Here is a 22778-nt window from a genome sequence, read left to right as displayed (position 1 = left end):
CTATGAGAAAATCCAAGCAATAATTCACTTTGTCAGGTCAGCAGAAATGGACACAGGGGTCTGATATGACCAAGATTTGCTTAAGGGATCTTTCTGTGGATTGAATAGCTCAGAAGAGGTACGTACTCTTCCACAGAGAAAAAAAAACAAGCCCCAAAGATGTTGAGCACAAGCAGCAATGAAAATGGATGGCAGTGGCATCTCATGCCACCTTTCCAGATGCCATTCCGTAGGAGGCAGATAAAGCACCTCGATACCAATTGACGTGGGGCGCTAATTAATAAGTCCCATTAAATCACGGAGTAATGACATTTAGCATCTAATGAATGCCTCATAATCTCTTGAATCATTAATATTTCATAGCGTCAGAGCATAAGGATAGCCGTTCGAGGCTGGTACAGCATGGTTTTCTGCCTCTGACGTGGCCCCCAAGGGTGTAGGTGGGACCCTTGCCATGCAGAATATATGTGCACGTCGTTCACTCCGTACCTTGGACCTAAGGATTCCTCTTTTAGAAAGATCATGCCTGCCATTTTTGGAGTGAACATCTGTGACTCCAGAAAGCCCCGGGAGAGCAGAAAGTCTCAGATGTTGACTGGTGTAGAGCACTGGTTTGTTGTTGACCCTCGATGACCACCAGAGAAACTGGCACAGGAGAAAATCGTTAGTTTGATTTATCACTGGAGGGAGGGCTTGCCTTATTCAAAGGCAATAATCACTTGGCAGAGCAGGTGCCACTGCAAGGCCATATTGATCCAGGAGGCCAGTCAGTCACTCAGGCGTGGAGATAGCCCAAGAAAAAGAAGTCTATCTCGGAGCAGGCAGAAATGAAGTGGGCGGCTATTATCTCTGACTGTGGCTCTGTGGCCCCAGGGGCACTGGGCATCTTCTTGCAGAGGAGGGGCTGGAGCAGAGAAAAGGGTTCCGGGCTGCCACGAGCAAGGTGAGAGGGGAAGGTCTGTCTACAGAGCTGGCTGCCAAGGTCTCTGAGACTGCATTCTTCAGAAGTCTAGAAGAGAGGCTGGCTGCTCTAGATCAAGAGTCTGAATACTCAAAACCGCCCACGTTCAAGGATGAGATTTGCTCCTGGGGGCAAAACAGAGACAGTGATCAAAATCGACTTGGACAAGAGGCAAGATCCAGCCTGATGTTGGTGGATGTCTTGTAAGGTCGTGGGAGGGACAGAGGACCGGAGGCGGTGTGCGCGGGGGCAGGTGGCGAGAGGGTTGGAATCTAAGGCAGGTATATAAAGGCAGAAGGAGCCAGGGGCGCAGAGGCCCGCGGGAGTGGGGGAAAGAGCCTCTGGAAGAGTTGAAGAAAAGTAAAGAGAAAGTAGGGACTGGGTTAAGAGGAGAAAGGACGGGAGAGAGAGCAAAGGGAGGACGGAGAGCAGAAGTGAAGAAAGGGAGAGGGGGCTGGAGAGAGGGGGCTGACCGCGGGAGCTGGAAGCAGGGAGAAGGACGAGGGGCGTGCTCGGCCCGGGTAGGGGGTGGGTTGTGGAGAGTGTGGCTAAGGGGGAGGGCCGCGGGAAAGTAAGAGCGCCGCGGGAGGGCGCGGGGCCGGGCGGGAGGAGGCTCCCGCGGGGGAGTGGGGCGGGCGGGCGGCCGTGGGAGGGAGAGTGCGGGGCAGGTGGCGGGGAGGGAGGGCGCTCGGCGGAGCGCCGAGGCCAAGTGCATTGTGTCTGGCGGCGGCGGCGAGCCCACCGGCGGCTGCTGCGGCTGGCCGGGAAGCCATGGAGCCACGGGCGCTCGTCACGGCGCTAAGCCTCGGCCTCAGCCTTTGCTCCCTGGGGCTGCTCGTCACGGCCATCTTCACCGATCACTGGTACGAGACCGACCCCCGGCGCCACAAGGAGAGCTGCGAGCGCAGCCGCGCGGGCGCCGACCCCCCGGATCAGAAGAACCGCCTGATGCCGCTGTCGCACCTGCCGCTGCGGGACTCGCCTCCCTTGGGGCGCCGGCTGCTCCCCGGCGGCCCTGGGCGCTCCGACCCGGAGTCCTGGCGCTCGCTGCTGGGGCTCGGTGGGTTGGACGCCGAGTGTGGCCGGCCGCTGTTCGCCACCTACTCCGGCCTCTGGAGGAAGTGCTACTTCCTGGGCATCGACCGGGACATCGACACCCTCATCCTGAAAGGTGAGCGGCGGGCGCGCCCGGCGTCCCTGCGTCCGCGCGCGGGGCACAGTCCGGGCATCCCAGGGGCGCGCTGGTCCCCGCGGTTGCCTCTCCAGTCGCTGCGCTCCGTTGCCCCGCTCATTTTTCACCCTTCCAGGCTGCTTCCCTGCTTTCCTTTTCCAGCTACTCTTCTCTCTCCCTTTCCTTGCTGCTTCATCCTACCTATCCTTCTTTTACCATTTTCCTGGACTCCGTTTTACCCCTCACCGCTGTCTCTCTTCCCCTTGACTCTCCTCTGATCCTTTTCCGCCCGTGCACCTGGCTGACTTGGGATGTAGATGTGAATTTTCTTGACACTGTTCCCAGGGAGGGTGACAGCCCAAAGACTGATCTTTCTCAACTAGGTTTCCTCCCTCAAGTTGCATTTTCCTTTGAGGCATGCCCTCTGCAAGGGATGAGGTATAAACCCTAGAACGAGGGAGGAGGGCTTTCTCGTGCATTGAGCTGGGTGATGTATGTGGGCATCCCAGCCTGGAGGGCTCATGGGGAGCGAAGGTCTGTCCCCCAAACACTCCCAAGTTCAGGGTCTGTTTGAATTGGACTTTGCATTCCCTAATTCATTAATAAAAGCAGCTAAGACACCTGCTTTATTCATTATTCAACATTCCCAATGACCACCCTTCTCAGGGTCAAAGTAGCTAAGGAGAGCCAAGGGCCAAGTCCTTGAAAGTAGACTTGGGCTCGGAGACTCTACCTGTCACACTCTTATGGTTGTGACACTCTGTAGGCTGTCCTTATTGTTTGGTTTTTGGGCTTTGTGTTGGTGTAGCATCACTTTGCTCTTCTGGAATCTATGCAACACCCACCTTCTGTATGTAATCAGGTAGTTTGAATTTTTTTTTCAATCCCATGCATGTAAAAATATTCAATGTGACAGTCCTCTTCTGTAGCGCTTCCTTTAACTTCTAAAGCTCAAACCTCCACAGAATGTTTGTCCCCTGATAGAAAAACAAATAAACAAACTTCTTTTCCTTGGACTCACTGTTCCCCCAAAAGGAAGTCAGAGGTCAGCCCGTCTGGAAATATTTAGAATCAAGTGAGCAGATGTGCACTGAAATACAGCTCGCCGTGAAACTACCGAGAAAGGAGGGGGTTAATAACGTGCTGGCCTTCCCCATCTTGTTGGTTGGCATAGTCTTCATTTCTCAAACATGTCAATTTCCTCCTTCCCATGGCTAGCCCAGCTGGGGACTGCCATCCAAATCTGTCTGTACATGGAAGGGTTCCAGCAATTCGGAGAGCAGTCGGATCCAGTAATCTTCCTTTGGGAAGCAAACCCTTTTCTTTTCTGTTCCAACTTGCATCCAAATCTGATTTCTCCTCATGAAGACACTGCATAATTAATCCTGATAGTAGCGTGCTACATGGACGAGCTGTAAGAGCTGGCTGTGGAGGCTCGGTTATGGAGTGCTCATTCAGACGAGGCAATTTTGAAAGTAAGCAGTTCAGTTTGTCTTTGGAAATGGCAGAATTGCATTTTCCACACACACACACACACACACACACACACACACTCCTCTGTGCATAGATTATATCACTGCATACAATTTGGATAGAGTGTGATGTTTGAAACAGCAGAGCAGAGTCTGGCCCACAGCAGGAGAACTCGCTCCCACGGGGATGCTCCAGGATCCTTATGGAATTATGCTGGCTAGCTGAGGTGCCCAGCTCCTAGAGTGTCCAGAATCAAGTGATCTCAGGAGATGAAGAATGTTATCAGAGGTCAGTGAATCCAATCTTTCAACCCTCTGTTCTAACCCTGCTACGATTTCTGACAGATGGCTGCCCAGTACAGTACCCACACAACAGAACTCATATACTAATTAGATGGCTTACATTGTTCTGGTCATGAATGCATCTTTTAGATGAAAAAAAAATTACCTCACATTGATAGTTGCTAGCTAATTCTTTGTGGAGAACACTGGGTCTTTCTGGCCTGTCAGAAAAATAAGGGGTCCCATACTGCGCCTGTTACTAAACCCCAGCGTATTTTCTCCCACAATCATTCGACTCATTTGGCCTTTGGTTTGGTTGTCTCTGTCTATGAGGGCTGACTGTCCTTTGGGGGACTTGCTAGATCTGAGATGTATCGATGTTTTAATAACAGCCATGTGAATTTGGAATCCTGGGAAGTTAATGAGCTGATAATGTTAGGAATGAGATGCTCAGGGCAAAGCAGGACACCCGTCATTACAGGGTCACAGTTTGTCGTTGGGGGAAGGGGAAGGCCGGAAGAGCCTCTAGTCCTTCCAGCAGCAGTTTGCTGCTAACCCACTGTTAGGCTGGAGGAAACTAACTTCCTACTTCTGGTAACTTCTGGGTCTGCTTCACCTCTGGGGAAAGACAGGGACATGGACGTTTCATTAAAATTCTGATTCTGTGAATAATATGGAAAAGCAAAATCATCCAGATTTACCTGCCTCCAGCAGATGGTTCGGGCATCTATATTAGGAAACATTGTTTAGCATTGTTTCGGCACCTGATATCAGATGACTGTGGTCTGACTTTCCTAGTCCTCATGTGCACCTCAAACATCCCTTTACCCAGAGCCTCAAGGTCTACTTCCTACTTTCCTCTCTGAACTGCCTTGGGGGGTCTTATAATCATTTAGAAATTTTAATTATTGATACGTCGACTCAGATGGGAGACCAGATAGGGGTCAGAATGTGGCTTACAAACTTTCTGGTATGCCTAGTGAACTTTTTTTTTTCATGTTTAGTGAACTTTTGAGATGGGAATAAGTCAAGCTTTTAAACCCGTGGACACAGAGGACAGAGGTGGGATGCTGATGAAGGCCGCAGAGGGGCAGCATAGAAATGTTCTCCCACCATAAATGTTAGTATATCCCATTCCTGGAGACTCTAAGCATTTCTCATGATTAAGAGATAAAAGCACACAAGACAGATTGGTTTGGAAATGATGTGTGTAGACTCTATAGTATTAATCTATCCAAGAGAAATCACGACCAGGAAAGCATCTGACCTTGAAGTTCCACCTTGAATCTTTCAGGCTTCCTCTCCCAGACGCTGGGATTACACATGTGCTGGGGATCAAATCCAGGGTATGCTAGACAAGGGCATGCTCGCTAAACTCCAGCCCGTGGCTGAGGCAAAGTCATTGGTAAGCATTTTAAGGACTGGGACTATAAGCCTGTGCTGCCTTTCCAGGCCACAATGAGCTATTCCCCAACAGTTTGAACACAGTGTTTCTCTGGCATCAAGCTCTCCCCGCTGAACCGTCTCTGTCTCACCATCGTGCTCACTTGGTGTGTTAATCAATCTTTTCTTGCTGTGACAAAATACCCGAGAAATCCAACTTACTTTTGGAGCATGCTTTAGGCTCATAATTTGTTGCGGTAAAAATTAAAATGAATCGGCAGCTACCGGTCCCCACGAGGGGGGATCCACTCACTCTGGCTGCTACTCTGCCACGAGGTCCACATGCCGCCCTCTCCTGGCTGTCTCCCTTTTAGCCATCCTCTCTGTTACCATGCCTGCGCGCACACGCGTGCACGCACACGCACGCACGCACACCTCACATACTTCTCATTCTGCGGGCCCTTCGAGTTCTCACTCCGCGGGCAACAGAACCAGATTGGCACAGTCCAACTGCCTCTCAGCCATTTCTTTCACACACTGTCCACTTTAGCCCGGTAAAATCAAAGTCCCAGAAACTTGTAATTTAGCAATTAGATTTACATGCTAAATTCTCAATCCACAATTCATCCACCCAAAAAAATTCACTGCCAATTGATAAAGATATAAACCTCCCGCCTAGACAAGATAAAAATCGATCTAGTTCTCCTAAATCTGGACCATCCCCCTCTGTAGACTCCATCTTGATCTCCTTCCTAGACTTTTCCCCACCTACCCTCTTCTTCTCATCCAATGACAGGCTCCGCCTTATCCTGGACCCGCCTTACTGCTGAATGACATCATCCTACAATGCTGGCTGGCTAGTTTTGTTGCATTTAGTAACTGAGGGAAGCAGAAACACTGTGCTGGAAAGCTGCTTACCTCTTGTGGGCCAGGAAGCAGAGAGTAAGAGGAGGACCTGGGAAGGGTACAACCTTTCAAAGCATACGAGAGTACACCCTGGTTCACCAATTCCTCCAACTTCCCCGAAATAACACCATTAAGTTTTGAATCTGTCAGTGATCCAGTCAGTTCCCTTGACGTGCGTCTCTGAACATTAAGTCCATGGATTTACTCTATCAGGGGGGGAGGGCAGGATTCACGTTGAAATATAATTCCAGGGTAACAGGAAATCTTATAAAATACTTAAAAAAATAGTCTGCACTATACTTCTTTAATTTACTTTCCAGTTCAGTGAAAAACAAAGCTTATGTGTGGAAGGTACAATTAGAAGATCTCGGGACATTTTGAGGGTTCTTTTGTGTCTCGTTGTAAGTTACTTTTTCTGCGTGTTCTTGTGGTTCTGGCTTTTTAAAAAGATCATTTTATGTGTATAGCTGTTTTACCTGCATATATGTCTGTGTACAATGTGCATAGCTGGGGGGAGGGGGAAAAGGGATTGGATCCCCTGACACTGGAGTTACTGATGGTATGGGCCATTAGATAGGTGCTGGGAGGAACCCTGGCTCTCTGGAAAAGCAGCCAGTGCTCTTAACTATTGAGCTGCCTCTCCAGCTGGCCACTGCTTGTTTTGGCTCTGAGAAAGCAGAAAGCTTTCTCCGGTCAAAGGATGAGCTCTGAGAATATGCAAATGAGTTACTTCTGCCTAATCAATGAGAGGTGTGGAATAGTTGGGCAAGCCAAGTAGGCACTTCAACAGAATGGACTTAACGCCCTGGGCTTCAGGTTCCTATGAGCTGCTGGGAATGCAGGAGGTTTGAAAGAAGCCCTATTGTCTAAAAGTCAAAGAAAGCCTAGGCCGGTGGACTTGTCGTGGTCTCTGTAAGGTCTCAGAAAATAGAAACTGACCTAAAGATAGATGCTACATTCGTTCAGTCATCATCCATTTATTTACTCAAGAAATAGATCATGAAGTGTCAGGCATCGTCTTGACGTAGAAGACACACTGAGAGCTGCACAGAGTGGACAAATCCCTTCCTCCTTAAGGGTGCATTTCAAGGAGCAGAGTTTGTATTTTCTAGTGGATTACACAGAAGCTACTCATAGTAGGTGGGGGAAGATTACCTGAAGGGAGTGGAGAGCACTTTGGGAGAGCTGATGGAGCTAGTAAGGAAATGACAGAGAAGCCAGCCCAGTGTGATGGAGTGTCAAGCCCTGTGGGGACAGGATGTCAGCATCCTGTCCAAGTGCAGTAGTTACGAGCTAGAAGCGCAATGGAAGGCGGGCCCTTCGGAAACGTTTCCCCTGCTTGCGTTCAGTTCTTGGTAGCCTTCACTTTAGTAAATAAATATTGGTGAGACCCGTGGCTGCGTCCTACAGAACTTTGGGGAAATCAGGTGTGAATTGGAAATGGCCGCTGGACTCTATAGGAAGTCCTAGCTATTTGATTAACTCTGATGTAAAATTGTTTTCATTACAAGTTCTTATTAAGAGCAATTAGCTTTACTCTTCAACTCTATGCCCTTTGAACGTGCAAATCAAATCTTAGTCCTGCATTCTGCCTACAATAAACAAAATGAAACTTAGTGTTTTGCTTTTACGAAATGAAACATGACGGGATTTCAGAGATGCGAAGACTATGACTCTCATGTTTGTAACATTAACTTGTGAAAGTCAATGGGGATCGAACTGAGACCTGAAGTAGAAATACATCCTAATGGTCTCTGAAGCAGTCTAATGAGGTAAACAGAGATATCAAAGACACTGAGTGGTACATAAATACCCTGTCATTTTGCTCTCTGTATGAAAAGGAGAGAGAGAGAGAGAGAGAGAGAGAGAGAGAGAGAGAGAGAGAGAGAGAGAGAGAAAGATCTGGAAGGAATTTACTGGGCCCGTTCTGCTTTGTGCTAATGATTGATCTGTCCCTCCTGTTGCTTATTCTCAACAAAATTAATAGTCTGTACAGGACCCACCAAGTCCTACCTGACACAGGAAGAGATTGATGATTTTTCTACAGCTCATTTGTAGACCAAAGCATCGTCTGCGTGGGAATAATTATCTACCAAGGGCAGATCTATCTAGGGAAGCGAAAGGCCAGCATTCTTTCTCCTTGGACCAGGAGGGTGCAGATTGTTGCCGACCTTGCCTTACACAGCTGGCACGGTGATGCCTCCATGTTAGGGAGTCTACAGCTGTGATTAAGAGTGGTCAGGAGCACCTGCCTCTCTTTCAGAGGACTTGAGTTCCTTTTCCAGCCAGATTGCTTGCAGCCTTGTTTATCTACAACTCCAAAGACACTGATGTCCTCTTCTGGCTTCATCCGTGTTTTGTGTGTGTGTGTGTGTGTGTGTGTGTGTGTGTGTGTGTGTGTGTGTGTGTGTCCAGTTTCAGGGGTCCCATTACCCTCTGGCCTCTGAAGCCACCTGTCTATACTAATATATATGGTGCACATAAACTCTTACACACACACACACACACACACACACACACACACACACACACACACACACACAATCTTAAAAAGATTTCCTTTGTGTCTCCAGACAAGTGGTATCTGGGATGTTTTTGAGAATGCATTACTCGGATGCTCATATAGACGTAATTTTTCTTATTCATTTAAAGTTGTGCGCAGGGGCTGTGTTAGTAGGGAACCATGAAGCAAAGGCCAAAGCAACCTTTGCGGGGGGATAGTATTAAAATGGTATAAATAGACATTTTGCTTGAGCACCCGATGCCTCCCCACACACACTCAACCCTGCTGCTCTTGATGCTCATTACTTAGGCTGCGCCCTTCTGGGCAGAGGAAGGAGAGGTTTGCTCATCATGGCTGAATGTGTGCGTGCTCTCCCCAGTGTTCCGTTATACCACACACATTTGTCTTGTGCAGAGGAGAGGAGACGAATTTTATTTCCACATCAATTCTGACACTAGGCGCAGTATTAAATGAGCCCTTTTGATTAAACAACTGCTACTTCATCCTGCCCAACTCCTAATGACTAGATTTGTAGTTTCATCTTGTCCCACGGCGTGTGGAGGCGAGTGTGATATTCCGTTTGAACACATTCTGTCACCAACACTCATGAAGGTTGTCTGGAGCAGGAATTAAGTTCTTGCTACTCTGTCATCAAAGGAAGCGACTAGTTCCCTTCTCGCCTGATGGTACATCGGCAATGTCTTCGAAACGTCATTTAGAAATGCGAGAGTCAACGGTGCTGTAAGTGGCTTGTGATCGAACTTTCCAGAACCACTGACATTTTCATTTTCTATGTCCTGTGGATAACATTTAGCAATGGCCTTGAGGGGGGAAATGGAAAGTTTATTTTTTGCCATGTCATAGAAAGTTCACATTCAATTATACCCGAGTTGCTGTGTTTTTTTTTTTTCTTCTCCCCCTTAGCTACTGATTTTTCTTCTTCAAAGCTTGGAGAAAGCCCTCCAACTCCATCAGCAGACTGCTCATAATTGCCAGTGTTCTTGATTGCTGTTCAACACGCGCTTCTGTTGGAGGAGCATCTGGGGTCACAAAGACTGCCTGTGTCACTGCTAATCATGAGGTCCAAGGACAGGGAACATCAGTGGGATGGGGGAAGGTCTCAGGATTTTCCCGACACGACCATTGCATCACTGTGAGCACCCACAGTGCCCCGGACTCCAGCTCATCAGCCTGTAATGACCGACTGTCACAGCCTCATCATAGATTGCTAATACTGAGACCTCTGCCAAGCAAGCTGTCTGAGGTGACATCTGTACCCTCCGTCCCTCAGCCCACCTTTCTTTTGCCCGTCTTATCTCCCAGAGAAAGTCCACTGTCTTTCTACGAGTCTAAAGTGTGTGGATGAGATCCGTGGTCTGTTTTCTTCTGCGGGTTTGCTGGTTTCCAAGAAGGAAAGCAATCGGACTTTGTCGGGCTGTCTTCTCCCTACCTCACCCACTTCCAACAACGGCGACTGGTGGGGTGGGAGGGGGAAATTGAAAACAAACCACCCCAAAAGATTGGCAGTTAATACAAATAGCAAATAGGTCTCCTTCAAAGCAAAATATCAGCTCATTATTTTGATGACAGAGATAATTTTTAACCAGGTAGATCTGCCTTAGGCTTCAAGATATTTGGTTTTATTCCCGTGTGCATGCATGTGGTGTGTATGAGTGTGTGTGTGTGTGTGTGTGTGTGTGTGTGTGTGTGTGTGTGTGTGTGTATCATGTATGTGAGTGCAGGTGCCTTCAGAGGCCACAGGGTGTTGAAGCCCCTGAAACTGGAATTACAGGAAGTTGTGGCAACTGAGGCTGGGTCTTCTACAAGAGCATTTACGTGCTTTTAACCATTGAGCCCTCCTTACAGCCTGAGTTATTATCTTAAAAAAAAACAAAAAACAAAAAAACACCAAGTATTGATATTATCTGTAGCCGTGCATAGCTTTTGGTAAAGAGTTTTTTTTTTTTTTTTAAATCAAAACAAAGACACTGTGACTACAGAACAGACTTTATCTTCCAAAGCTGCTAAAATTGATAACGTTTGTCTGTTGGCTTGCTCATGGCGTTTCCCTGTGGTTAAAAGTGATTGCGGTAATTAATCTGCTTTATTGCAAATTTTAACTGAAACGACATAAGTGAACTTCTTGGAGTGTGAGCTTTGGAGGTAGTGTGGCAGACAGCGTCTGCTTGCAGTGCAAGGAAGCTACAGGCTGCATTTGTCTTTCCTGCAACTCAGGCCTGATCAGCTGACTGGAGACCAAGCAATCATGTCTCCAGGGGACCCCATCAGGGAACTCAGCAGCGGTGGAAAGGAAGAAGAATAGGCCCTATGATTTACTTTCTCCTTTCTTGAATTACGGAGGATAAAGTGAATTACTTACTGGGTGTCCCTCCCCACCCCACCCAGCTTGAATTTTTTAAAAATATTTTGTTCATAGGTTTAAAAAAAGGAAAGAAATCAGTCCATTCTCTCTCCCCCTTCAGAATCTGAGGGATTTCTGTTCCTTTCGGTTCCTTCAAGGTTTCTGACATATTTCAGCCAGAAACAGATTCCTGAAATTCTTGAAGTGGCAAATTATGTCTGTTCAGATGATTCTAGAAGGCTTGGCTGTCTTTATCACACGACAGTCACCTGCAAATCAGCAGCGATGCTTGCGTCGGCCTGACGCGCTTACGGTGTAGCTGTAGCAATCACAGGACGAGTTGAGTGGGGAATCAGGACAGGGTGGGGGATGTTTTATTTGGCTGGAACCTCATTTCACTACATTTTAAGGAATCTTTAATTTGGTGGGGGAGATGTATTCGCCTCATTCAACAGTCAATAAATATTGCCGTTAGAAAACCCTATTTTTAAATAGTGGTTTGTTAGTCAAAAATGAATGCCAAATGCTGCAGCTTCCGTGTTGACCGGGTTGCCCTCTTTATCCTATCCACAGAAATGGACAAGGACCTCTGAGTTGGGATTAATTTCTTGTATTCTAGCGATACTTTATAGAGTTTTTAAGTCTGAGCATTGTGGAAATGCTATTCATGAGGTTACTGAGGGAAAACCCCCCACACAAAGTTTATCACTTATGGTATGGTTGAGAAGATAGGGAGCAGGTCACCAGAGCAGCAGTTTGACCCTAGATAACTTTCCAGAGATGGAGGCAGGGGAGAAATCGTGATGGTCTACTGTACCACTGAGAGCTCAGGATCTGTGCTGGGCCACCGATGGCTAGGACTAGCCCATTGTAGTTCATTTATATTGAGCATCTGGCATACTGGGGAAGCTCTGCCTGTCAGTCAGACAATCAAGGTGTTGGTAGAAGAGAGCTTAGACTCTCCAGCAAACAGGAGAGCAGCAGCCATGACGAGAGTGAAGGGCTCTGAAAAGGACTGTATTTTTCTTCAGGTGCTCGAAACAAAAGACACGATTTACTGCTCAGCAGTTAACAGGGGAAATCTAGCCAGATGTCTGCTGAAAGAACATGGAAGCTGTGTTGTGCCGCTTTCTCAAGGGCTATGCGTCTCTTTCTCTCTCTCTTGGATCTCTCTTCCTCTGTCTATGTCTGTCTCTGTCTCTCTTTATCTCTCTCCTGCCTACCCTGTCTCCCTTCACCAACCTTTCTGTCCCCCACCTTCTTCTTCCCTCTTTCTCCCCTCCCCTCCCCTCCCCTCTCTCTTCTGAAAGAAACTCAAATTAGTAGGAGGTAAGTAGGAAAATACAGGCAGAATCAGGTTCCTGGCCACCTGATTTTGAGCTGCAAACTTCCATCAGTCGCTTGCCCTTCCTCTGACTCCCCCTCCCCCACCCCTCCCTCCCTCAAAGCTTGTTAGCTGTCTATGCACTGGGTGAATGTTGTCAAAGCATGGAGGGTGTAGGGGGGCAATTGACAGGTGCAGTGGCATGGGCGTTTCAGTCCTTTAAAGTCATCCTTAGGTGCCACCACTGATTTAGAAAAGTGGCAGCTATATAAATAACTCATTACCCGTTGGTCCCCTGAACAGGTCCCTGAACACCTGATTTGGAGAACTTCAAAAGGAAATGACAGGAGGGGCCAAAGAAGGGGATAAGTGTGCGTGTCCTCCGAAGGTGACAGCTACTGAAATGAATATGTCCTCCGGGTCCTGCGTGGAGTACTCCCCTGCTCCCTTATGCATGCACACAGATGCTGTGCAGTGGCATTTCGATTGTGCCATGGTGGAAATGGACTGCTCTGTACCAACAGGCACCAGAGTTTCACGCTGGAAGTTTGTGGCAGGTGTACCTTGTCAAGGTTTTTCTTCCTAAACTCTCACAAGATCCCCACTTCTGGTCTCATTTGCAAATTAAAATGGCAGGCCCACCCCCGTGTCCCCAAATTCTTCCGTGTATTTAGTTATTTTTCTGAAGTTGTTTATATTTCCCAAAGGGTCAGATACAGTAGCGTTTCTGACGGGGTCTGACACATTATAATTTGGGTTGTGGGTATAATTTTTTAAAGGGAGTAAATGAAGTACTTGATAAACATGTATGCACTCCTCTGGGTAGGTTGATTGGTTACGAATCTTTTAGTGTCAAATAACAGAATATCCAAATTAAAACGGCCTAACCTAAGAGGAAAGGCATTACTGTGCATAATAAGCAGTCTGGAGGAAGTCTGCATCCTGGCTACTTAATCACAGAGGTTAGGCGCTGGAGGGCTGTACAGCTCCAGCAGTGAAGGCTGCTTTGCCTTACGCCCGCTTTCTTCCTGGACATGGCTATTCTGAGTCACTGCCTCACGCTGTGACAGTTTAAAAGCTAGGCACGACAAGAGGCTGAACCCTTCTCTTGGCCCACTTCTTAGGAAATGTTCGTTAATCTTTCCACAAGTCTCACTGGCCGGAATTATGTCCTGAGATCATTTCTAGACTAACTCCTGGCAGATGATGATTGGTTCTCACAGACTAGTCAAGCTCTTCAGCTTGGGTGGAGGGGTGTCAGTCTTCTCTGGAATCTCGTGGCTAACTGGTTTTCCTCAAAATCGAGCTTCGGTTAGCTGAGGACACGTACGTATACATGTGGAGCTGCCATAGTGGGGGACATTCAAATGGGAGCCCCAGCCTAGCTGTGGCCATTGCACCGTAGGGTTAGACTGAGGCTAGAACTTGGGTTTTGTCACTAGCTCTTCCAGTTTATCTCTTCCTCCACACCCTGCCCCCTGGGTCTGCCTTTTCCTTTCTGGAAATCCCATTGTTTTCCCTTAATCCAGAACGACCCACAGGTTGTACTATTGTTTCTAACAGGCTTGTTTATAATTGCACTTTAAAAATGCAATACGAAATGTCCAAAATTATGCATTTTGGGGGATATAAATGTACTCTACATGAAGTAGTGCAGTTGTTAAAATCCAATACACATTAGGTTGGTGTGGCCCATACCAAAACACTCCCCAGATATGTAGCCCTTGTCTCTTTACCTTTCCCAGGAAATGGGCCTTCAGCTGCTACCAGGAGAGTCTTGTGGGGATCATTACTTAGAACAAACACCCTTTCTCAGAGGCCGGGTCTGCTGACAGACCTGTTCACACCTCATCCTGGCTTAGTTTAGTTTCTCGATTGATTCCGAGGGAAACAGCATAGTAACGACACTGTATTTCATTCCCAGCTCCGGACTGGTTCTAAGTGACCATCCTGGCAATATTCAAACAGACCTGTAGTAGGCTCCAGGAGGAAATCAGCAAGGCCCTCTGGGTCATTGCTTGTCTCCTTGAATACCTATAGAGGCACATATTCAAAATCCGAAGAGCTAACCTACTCCAGTTCAAAGAAATGCTAGCTGCCTTTGAAACCACCCATCTAGAAGGGCAGCAGAGGAAGCCACTGCTTGGCAGTCCTCTGTTTGGAGGAGGGAGATGGAGGAAAGGGATACGACAACGGGTCCTTGTCGTCTCAGCAGGAATGGGCAGGACACGTCTCTGCAATGCACATTGTGTCTCCTGGTGGAATGTCCATGCTCCTCTGCGCTGCTCCTTGGGCTCCAAGAGGTCTGTTTATTTAAGTCTGATATCTGCTCAGAGCAGGAATTACGAAGCAAAAGTGAACTCTTGCAGATGGGCTTAGCTAGCAGGATTTTCTAGCACAGAAAGCCTGAGAAGATGCTGTAAAGCCACAAGGTGTGTGGGTGGGCACAAATTTGGACCACTGGAATGCATGCCAACTTGTAGGCCTGAGAGAGAGGGAAGGTGTGTGTGTGGGGGAGAGAGAGAGAGAGAGAGAATGTATGGATATATGCATGCAGGGGAAAAGAAATGAAAGGCTGCAGGAAGACCAGGAGAGCATCCAGGAGGAGCAAGTGTTTGCTGAGTCCCTGGGAAGCCATCTCTACAGGATCTTACTTCCTGAGCAATCCGTGGAGAGCAGTCAGCATTTCCAAATGCAATCTCACTGTGTCTTATCTTTTCCCTAAAAGACTCTGACGAGTTGTCCCCAAGTTTAAACCTATCATTTCCAAAGAAACCCTCCACCCCGTCATAGATACATACTCGAACAATAACTCGTATCTATCCAGAACTGCACTCTTCATTACCACCAAGAGCAGGAACAACCCAAATGCCCTTCGCCAGAAATGTGATTTGCCCGTAAATCGGACCATTATTCAGAGGTTAAAAGGGGGGTAGGGGATGGACTATCGGCACATGCTACAACACGATGGACTCTGTGAACCGTATGCTCAGCCAATGAGGTCGAGCATGCGAGGCCACGCACTGCGGGATTCCTTACGAAATAACCAGAGGTAGGAAAAGCCACAGAGACGGAAAACAGGGTGGGGAAGCGACTGCTTGCTGGGTGTGGAATTTTCCTTCCCGTTTATGAAAACATTCTAGAAAGAGTGGGAGAGGGCACGATGGACTGTCAGTAAAATGCAGGATTTAAAATGGTGAACAGCAACATCCAGGAGCTCCAAAGCTCGTGATTTCCTATTACCCACAGCTACAGGTTTGAACATCTGATAAGGGGCTCCCGTCACCCTTCTGACTTCTTTCCCTGCACCTCTCCATTGAGAGCCGGGCTCAGGCTGTGCTACACTTTGCTATTCACACACACACACACACACACGCTCACACACACACACACACATTATGGCCATTTTTTTTTCTGCCTGAAATCCCACTCTGTCCCTTGCATCTACATCATGTCTGCCTTTTTCTTGAAATTCAAGAACCATTGTATTTTCTCTGTTTTTTCCAACTCTACGCTTAGCTTTACTTTCATTCCCATTAGAATGACTTTGAGCTGTTGTTAATAAAGTTCGTCCTTTGACAGCTTCGGACACTCATATGATACAGGCTGGTCGCTGCCCTCCTAACATATCTGACCTCTCCCCCATCCCTCCCAGCTCCTCCTTCCTTACACACTCATTTTCCTTATCGCTACCTTTTGTTTTTGCCTAGTGTGCCACCGAGTTTAACTAGGGCCATCTGTGTGACCAGGGGCTTGTAACTGTCTATTGCAATTTGGTGGACTCACACTGAATGCTATGCCCCCTTCTCCCAGAGTCCGTTAGCTGCCAGTAGATCGGCAGTAAGTGGTAGGGACCCACGAGCCCCTTCCCAGTTGTTGACTATAGTGCGAGCCCAGTGACTCTGAGTTTATGAGTGCCATCTCTGCGTTGGACATTCTTCAAGACTTCTCCCAGTTGGTCCTTATGAGAGAGTGCTTAAATGCTCTCAGGCATCCTCTAGTCTCAGAATCCTCTGTAGCCAGAGGTCTCTGGCTCTGTTCACGGCAATGAGAGGCCCCGGTCTGTAGAAAGTAGTTTGATACAATGTAAATTCAGCAGTATTAGGGGCCTTTCCTTTCAGTCATGGGTTTTCATCCAGGTTCGAAATACTAGGTAAAGATATCCTTTTGTGAGGCAGGCATCAAAATCGAATGGAGGAACACTTGGTTACTTCCGTAACAGCTGTACCACTATTGCGCCATTTGACTAGCAGGTTGGGACGGAACTGTAGCTTATGGAATTCACAACCAGATAAGATGGTTGATACCTTTAACCCGCAGCGGCCTGCATAACACGACTGGACACCAGCCATTAGGGAGCAAGGTTCCAGCTCAGTTTCAGCTTGGTTTTTCTATACCTTGAATCTAACCTGTGTAGTAAATTCAGTAATAGGGTCTTATCAACAACTTCTAGTGGGTAACCAAGGAGAATTGTATGAGCCTGGATTGTAGGGGGGAGCAGGGGGAGCTTCTGAGTTCTTCTTGACCAACAGTTCAGTTCCAACAGAGCTATTCAGTATCAGGTACCGGGGCTTTTGTTTAGCAAGCCATTACTTCTAGGACTTGTAGTGTCTAGCCTTGTGGGTATCTACAGGTTACCATATAGTAGGTTTCTGAGTGATTTAATATATATTCACTTTATTTTGATCACCACCACCACACCTCCCGTCCTGACATCCCTCTCCCTGTTTGAATTTTTACACCAGAATGAAATTTTTTTTTTTTTTACAGTATTCTATGTTTGTGAACAATTTTGCTATCCGATGTCAATTGCGGTCCAACATTATTAAATGGAAAGTTCTGGAATATATAGTTCATAAATTTAAATTAAACAGTATTCTGAGTGATACGATGGAATCTTGTACCCTTCTGCTCTGTCTGCCCAGGAATTGAGAGTCCTCCCTCCATCAGTGTAACCACCTAGTGTATATGCACCTGGCCCTCCAGTGACCTAGTAACTAACCACTGTGCTATCAAGCCTGTCCTAATGTCTCAGTGCTCATGCTCAGAAGATCCTTATCTCATGTAATAATATCCCGAAGGGCAAAAATGGTGATTCTTTTATTATGGTATACAATGGTTATCTTGACAGTTATTTTAAATTTTAACTGTATCTCATACATAAATCAAACCTTATCATAGTTAGTTATATATAGAAAAGGCATATGTATATAGGAAGTTTGGTTCTAACTACAATTTCTGGTATCCCCTGGGGGCTTGGGGGGTATAGTGTTCTTGAATAAAAATGAACAACTATTGGCTAGGACCCTCCTGGGCTATCTATGCCTCATTATAGCGATGTCTACCGTGTACCGTGCCTTTCCTTGTCCATTCTTTCTCTATATCTTGCAATGAGGAACAGATGCCAGCTACCCTATTATTTGGACCATGCAGGTCTTCCCACTGATTGACGGCTCAAAACAACCATGTTTGGTGGACTCAAATCACAGCCAGGCTCGATCCATCAGCTCCCTAAGGTTTTATTCCAAGCACAGAAAGGGAGTAATTGTTCTGTTTTTCAGAGACTGGGGATTAATTAGACTAAGACACTAATAAGTAAGCAGTACTTGGCATTTTAAAAGTATTCCTCATAAGTAGGAAACATAGAAACCACAAAAGCTAGCATTCATGCTACTCTTTTCTTTTCCTGTCATTCAAAATATAGGTGTAACATCAACGGAGAGCTTCTTAATGGGTTTCCCTCCAAAAATGCCCCAATCCTTAAGTGAAGGACTGTAAGACTGTTTGGTTTTTCCTGTCTCGCTGTGTATCTCCACAGGGAGTTCCTACCTCCAGGAATTGGTTCTTTGTCCTTTTACAAGGATAAATCAGGTGTTTTCAAACCACAGGAATACAGGAATAGCGCTACTGTTTTGCCAAGTTCGTTCTATGCATCTCCTCATACTAAATGTTCTTTTTTCAGTAACATTATTGCAAATCCAGTAATGTTCACGTCATCACCAGAAGGCAGAATGGCAGGAAAGGGTTGCTGGGGGCCTCCTGGTTGGTGTCCCTCGCTGCTCTTGCACCGAACTGTCTGCTGGTGTTGGACTTGGCCCTATGGAAGCTTCCAGAGAGAATCTCTTGAGATGCAAGGCTTCTCTCCTGCCACTTCAGGAGACGAGGGGGCTTTGCTGGGATTCTGAGGTGACTTTATTTCGGCAAGTTTACTTTTACAGTCTATTGAAGCTGTCAGGAGCATTGGGGTCTTATTTCACTGTGTTCTTAACTGGCCTTGGGCAAGTCATCTCACCTCCGGATGTCAGTCAGCCCATTTGTAGACAGAGAACTTGGGTCTGAGTAGAGTCTTTTCAGGTCTCTTTCAGGGTTTACCGCTATGATGCGAGGGTGTCTAGATGGCTTAATTACCTTAGCCAAGTGCTGGGCCTTGCAAAGGTCATTTCTCTGGAGAAGCAGGTGTTAGGACAGTTAGCAGCCAGTTGAAAGGTCGTTCCCTCTTTTCAAATCATTCAACCCACACCGCTTTGCTTTGCTCTTTTGAATGTGACATGCTTTCTTTTCGCTAATTTTCTTTTTCGTTTCACAATGGAACTGAAAGAGAAATACAGGTTTTCCTGTACTATTTCAGCCTTTGTATTTTGTGAGCACAGTGTTTGCCACTGGGTTGGAAGAATTCAGTCATCACTTTTCTTCTCTGTAGATGAGTTCACAGGGGACGGCATCGGTAAGATGGATCTGCGTTTGGGAGTTGGAATTTGAGTGTCTATTTAATGGAGAGTATACTTTAGAAATTTTCATAGTGTGTCCAATTTAAATTTTGCCTTACCAGTTCATTTCAAATGTCTCTGAAGAAATTTGGAAAAGATTTTGATGGAAGGAAGAAATCTACTGTCTCTTACTACTATGGGGAAGGTCCTAGGTTGCTTTCCTTCTGTGCTTCATGAGGGTATTTTATTTGCATAATCCGTGATTATGCCTCATTTTGGTCAACTGTATTGGCACACTTTCTGAATCTATAGTTAATGTGTTAAATACCCAGAAGTTATATTTGATAGACTTTAATTCACATTACGGATCTCGATCATTCATTTCAATTTCTTCCTTTCTCCTTTGAATGATATTTCTAGGTAGGTTTGCTGAATATTGCGATTGGCATAATAGTTAATTTCATTCAAGTCCTACACAGAAAACTTGAACATGACATCCCCGTCCTCAAACTCCAGCTTCTTCCTTCGTGCAGAGGGAAGGCACACTGAGAAACACCAGCCTTCTTTAGTTGACCTAGGCAGCCCTTAACACTGCTGATCTGCAATTCCTTCTCTGACACTTGGCAGGACTGTTCTGTGTGGTTGTTCTTAAATCTTTCCATACCAAGCAGATACAAGGTGGACAGATCAATGTCCTAAGGTAGCTGCATCAGAGTCTGGCTGGTTGTCACTGAGAGAGGCACTGTAAGACTTCCAGTAGACATACTGTGTGAGGTCCACTCCCAATAGCCATAGTCTGTGTGGCGAGCATACTGTCTTACCTTTGTCCTTGTTGCAAGCATTGTTTGTGGCTATTTGAAAACCTCACTTGCAGGATTATTTAAGTCAAGACAGGTTAATCTGTCCAAAACAAGTCAACCAAACACCTCCCAACGGTGATGGGAAGACGAATCGGAGAGATCCGTAGGGAGGATTGAAGGCTTGAGTAGTGTTTCTTGGTCTTCACTTTGCTTCTACATTTCTCAATAGGTTCCTTAAAGTTTTTTTTTTTTCACTCATTGGGTGGGATGTTTGTCTCCTTGAAGGCAAGAAGCTTATAAAGTCTGTGAAAGATGAGGAAGGAGGCAACTTGGTCTGTAATGATTGGGTGATGAAGAACGCATTGCTGGTGGAATAGAAACGGTGCCCTGATCCACACAGCACCTTCTTGTCACATAATTCAAAGGTGACTTTATGAAGAGAGGAACGAAACACTGTCTCTGACTGGAAGTGTATGCTTGGGAATAGTGGGGAGCTGTTGGCAGTTATGGTTGCTGTACCATGGAGAGCACATTTCTAGTAAGCCGGGGTGGGGGGACCCCTGAGAACTAGACACTGTGCCCCGGTCCCAGAACATTGACTAGTCATTCAAGGTCTCCCTCATCCTTACACTGAAGGCTCAAGCGTCATACTTTCCAAGCATTTCCCGACGCTTACATTCTATGATTTATTCATAGCACCAGCAAGTCAAGGGCGCACTTCCCAAGTACCTCAAATGTACCTCTATGTGCGTCAAAGTTTGTTTTATCTAACCGGAAGGATGAATCTACTCAGAATGTCACGCATGCTCCCGTCTTCTGAAACAGAGAGACCTGAGTCTAATTTTCGCATGACTCAAGGCTATTGCACGACGTGACACAATAGCTAAGTGTCCCCGAAGGGATGTGGGGCTGTGTAAGAGTGGTGTGCCTTAAGACTTGGTGCCACAGTCTGATTTAAAATTAAAAAAAAAGAAGAATATTGTGTTTGTTCCAATTATTTTTTTCATGTTTTATGTTTGCTGCTTTGATCAATATAATCTCCCGATGTCTATTGTCTGTTTCTGGCAATTCCTCTTTACTGTTTCTAATGGTCAAGAAGTAGAGGCCGTAGATGTAACAGTTGACATTCTGTCTGAAGTTAGGGCATGTGACGCTTCAGAAGCTACTCCTTTGAGTGAAGACTTACAGATCTTGTTGCCGCTGCCTGAAGCTTTTGAGGTATTTTCCTATGTCTCGGTAAGTATTAGGTACAGTGCCAAGGTATCCGCTGCTCTCTGTTTAAGAATGCTGTGAGGTCTGTGGCTTTCCTTCTAAAGGAGGGGAAGATGAGAGCAAAGGGGATTATGGGAGGGCTGAGGGAAACAAAGGGCAGAGCCAGAGGGTCTGTTAGAGTGTCCAGATGATGGACAGGCCCCACCCTATCTCATGAGTGCCCGCCCCACACAGTCACCCTGTTTACAGCCCTGTTTCTCACCCCACATTGGTAAGGTAAAACAGAAGAGGGGAGTGGGCGGCTTCGAAGGTAAGGTGAGGAACCTGGAAGGGTGTGGCTCTTCTGGGCCCTTGTTTTGCTCATCCCCAGGGCTCCTTGCAATAGATTAAGAACATTTAAATTGGTTGTTCACCTTTTGTGTATTTACAAATACAGGCCACTGTGTTTGCTTGCAAACCGCAGTCTGTCCATTTCAGAACACAGTTGGTTGCTGACTAATCTACACTTGTTTAATCTGCAGAGCTGGCAATTTTTGGAATCCTCCTACCCCTCCATCTTCTCTCTCTCTCCTCTCTCCCTCTCATGGTCTCATCTCGCCCATCCAACAACGAAGCCAAGGGTGTTATTTTGGGAATATGGGAGCCACATTGAACATATCGTTGGGTTTCTCTAAGCTTTTCAGAAAGTTTTAAAAGAAAAAATAATAGGTTCACTCTTCTGCATAGTTTTCTTTCTATTTGATGGGTGTCCATGCTTGAGGAACAAACAGGGCTGTAAAGTCATTGCGCTTTCTGGGGCCTCACACCTTCCCAGGAGAAGAGAGCTCATTAAGAGTTGAGCATCGGCGCCTGGGACATCTAGGCCAGTGGATCTCAACCTGTGGGTCATGACCCTTTGGCATCAAAATATCCTTTCACAGGGGTCCCGTCAGACCACTGGAAGACACATATATTTGCATAACGATTCACAACAGTAGCAAAATTACAGTTATGAGATAGCAATAAAAATAATATTGTGGTTGGGGTCACCACAACGTCAGGAAGTGTAATAAAAGGTTGCGGCATTTGGAGGTTGAGAAGCACTGCTCTAGTCATATCTGTGGGTGTAACTTCATCTACCATGTGTTTTTTGTAGCGCATAAGGGTGATGGAGAAGTGTTTGGGAGAGCTGTGAAGAGACTAGCCATTTGCGAGCCAGAACCCTCCATGCTACCCGTGATGGTATGGTAGCTAAGCGTGTCAGAGCCAGGCATCTTCTAATTCAACACAGTCAATGTGGATGATTGTGAACATAGGGTGCGGGCCACTTCTAAAGCTGACTTTCTGCGCAATGGAAAGGTAATACCTTTGGGTTGGAGAAATGGCTCAGTAGGTAAGGAGCTTGCCCAGAATGGGTAACATGCATTGGTATTCCTAGTGCCAGAGAGGCAGAGACAGGAGGGCCGTGCCAAGACCTTGGTGAATTCCCAGCTCAGTTAGAAACTGTCTTTTTAAAAGTAAAGAGTGGCTGAGGAAGATACTCACCATCAACCTCTGGCCTCCATACATGTGCCCGTGTGTGTGTGTGTGTGTGTGTGTGTGTGTGTGTGTGTGTGTGTGATGACCTCGAGCACGCGTGCATGTACACAGGTCATCTCATACACACACACACACACACACACACACACACACACACAGACACGTGCACATGTACAC

At 46.6% G+C, this 22778-nt stretch overlaps 1 protein-coding gene across 1 annotated transcript in view; it reads left to right on the top strand.

Annotated features, from left to right (window-relative positions):
* Positions 1-1635: 1635 nt before the first annotated feature.
* Tmem178a (transmembrane protein 178A) overlaps positions 1636-22778 on the top strand; it is a 58826-nt gene continuing 37683 nt past the window's right edge. Inside the window, exon 1 of the mRNA XM_032908810.1 lies at positions 1636-2132. Within this exon, the coding sequence (XP_032764701.1) occupies positions 1733-2132 (400 nt within the window). The 5' untranslated portion in view covers positions 1636-1732. The remainder of the gene's footprint in view (positions 2133-22778) is intronic.

The sequence above is a fragment of the Rattus rattus genome, chromosome 7 (genome assembly GCF_011064425.1).
Source record: "Rattus rattus isolate New Zealand chromosome 7, Rrattus_CSIRO_v1, whole genome shotgun sequence".
NCBI classification, from domain to species: Eukaryota; Metazoa; Chordata; class Mammalia; order Rodentia; family Muridae; genus Rattus; species Rattus rattus.
Note: the sequence above shows the minus strand (reverse complement) of the source record. Positions and strands in the feature narration are given on the sequence as shown.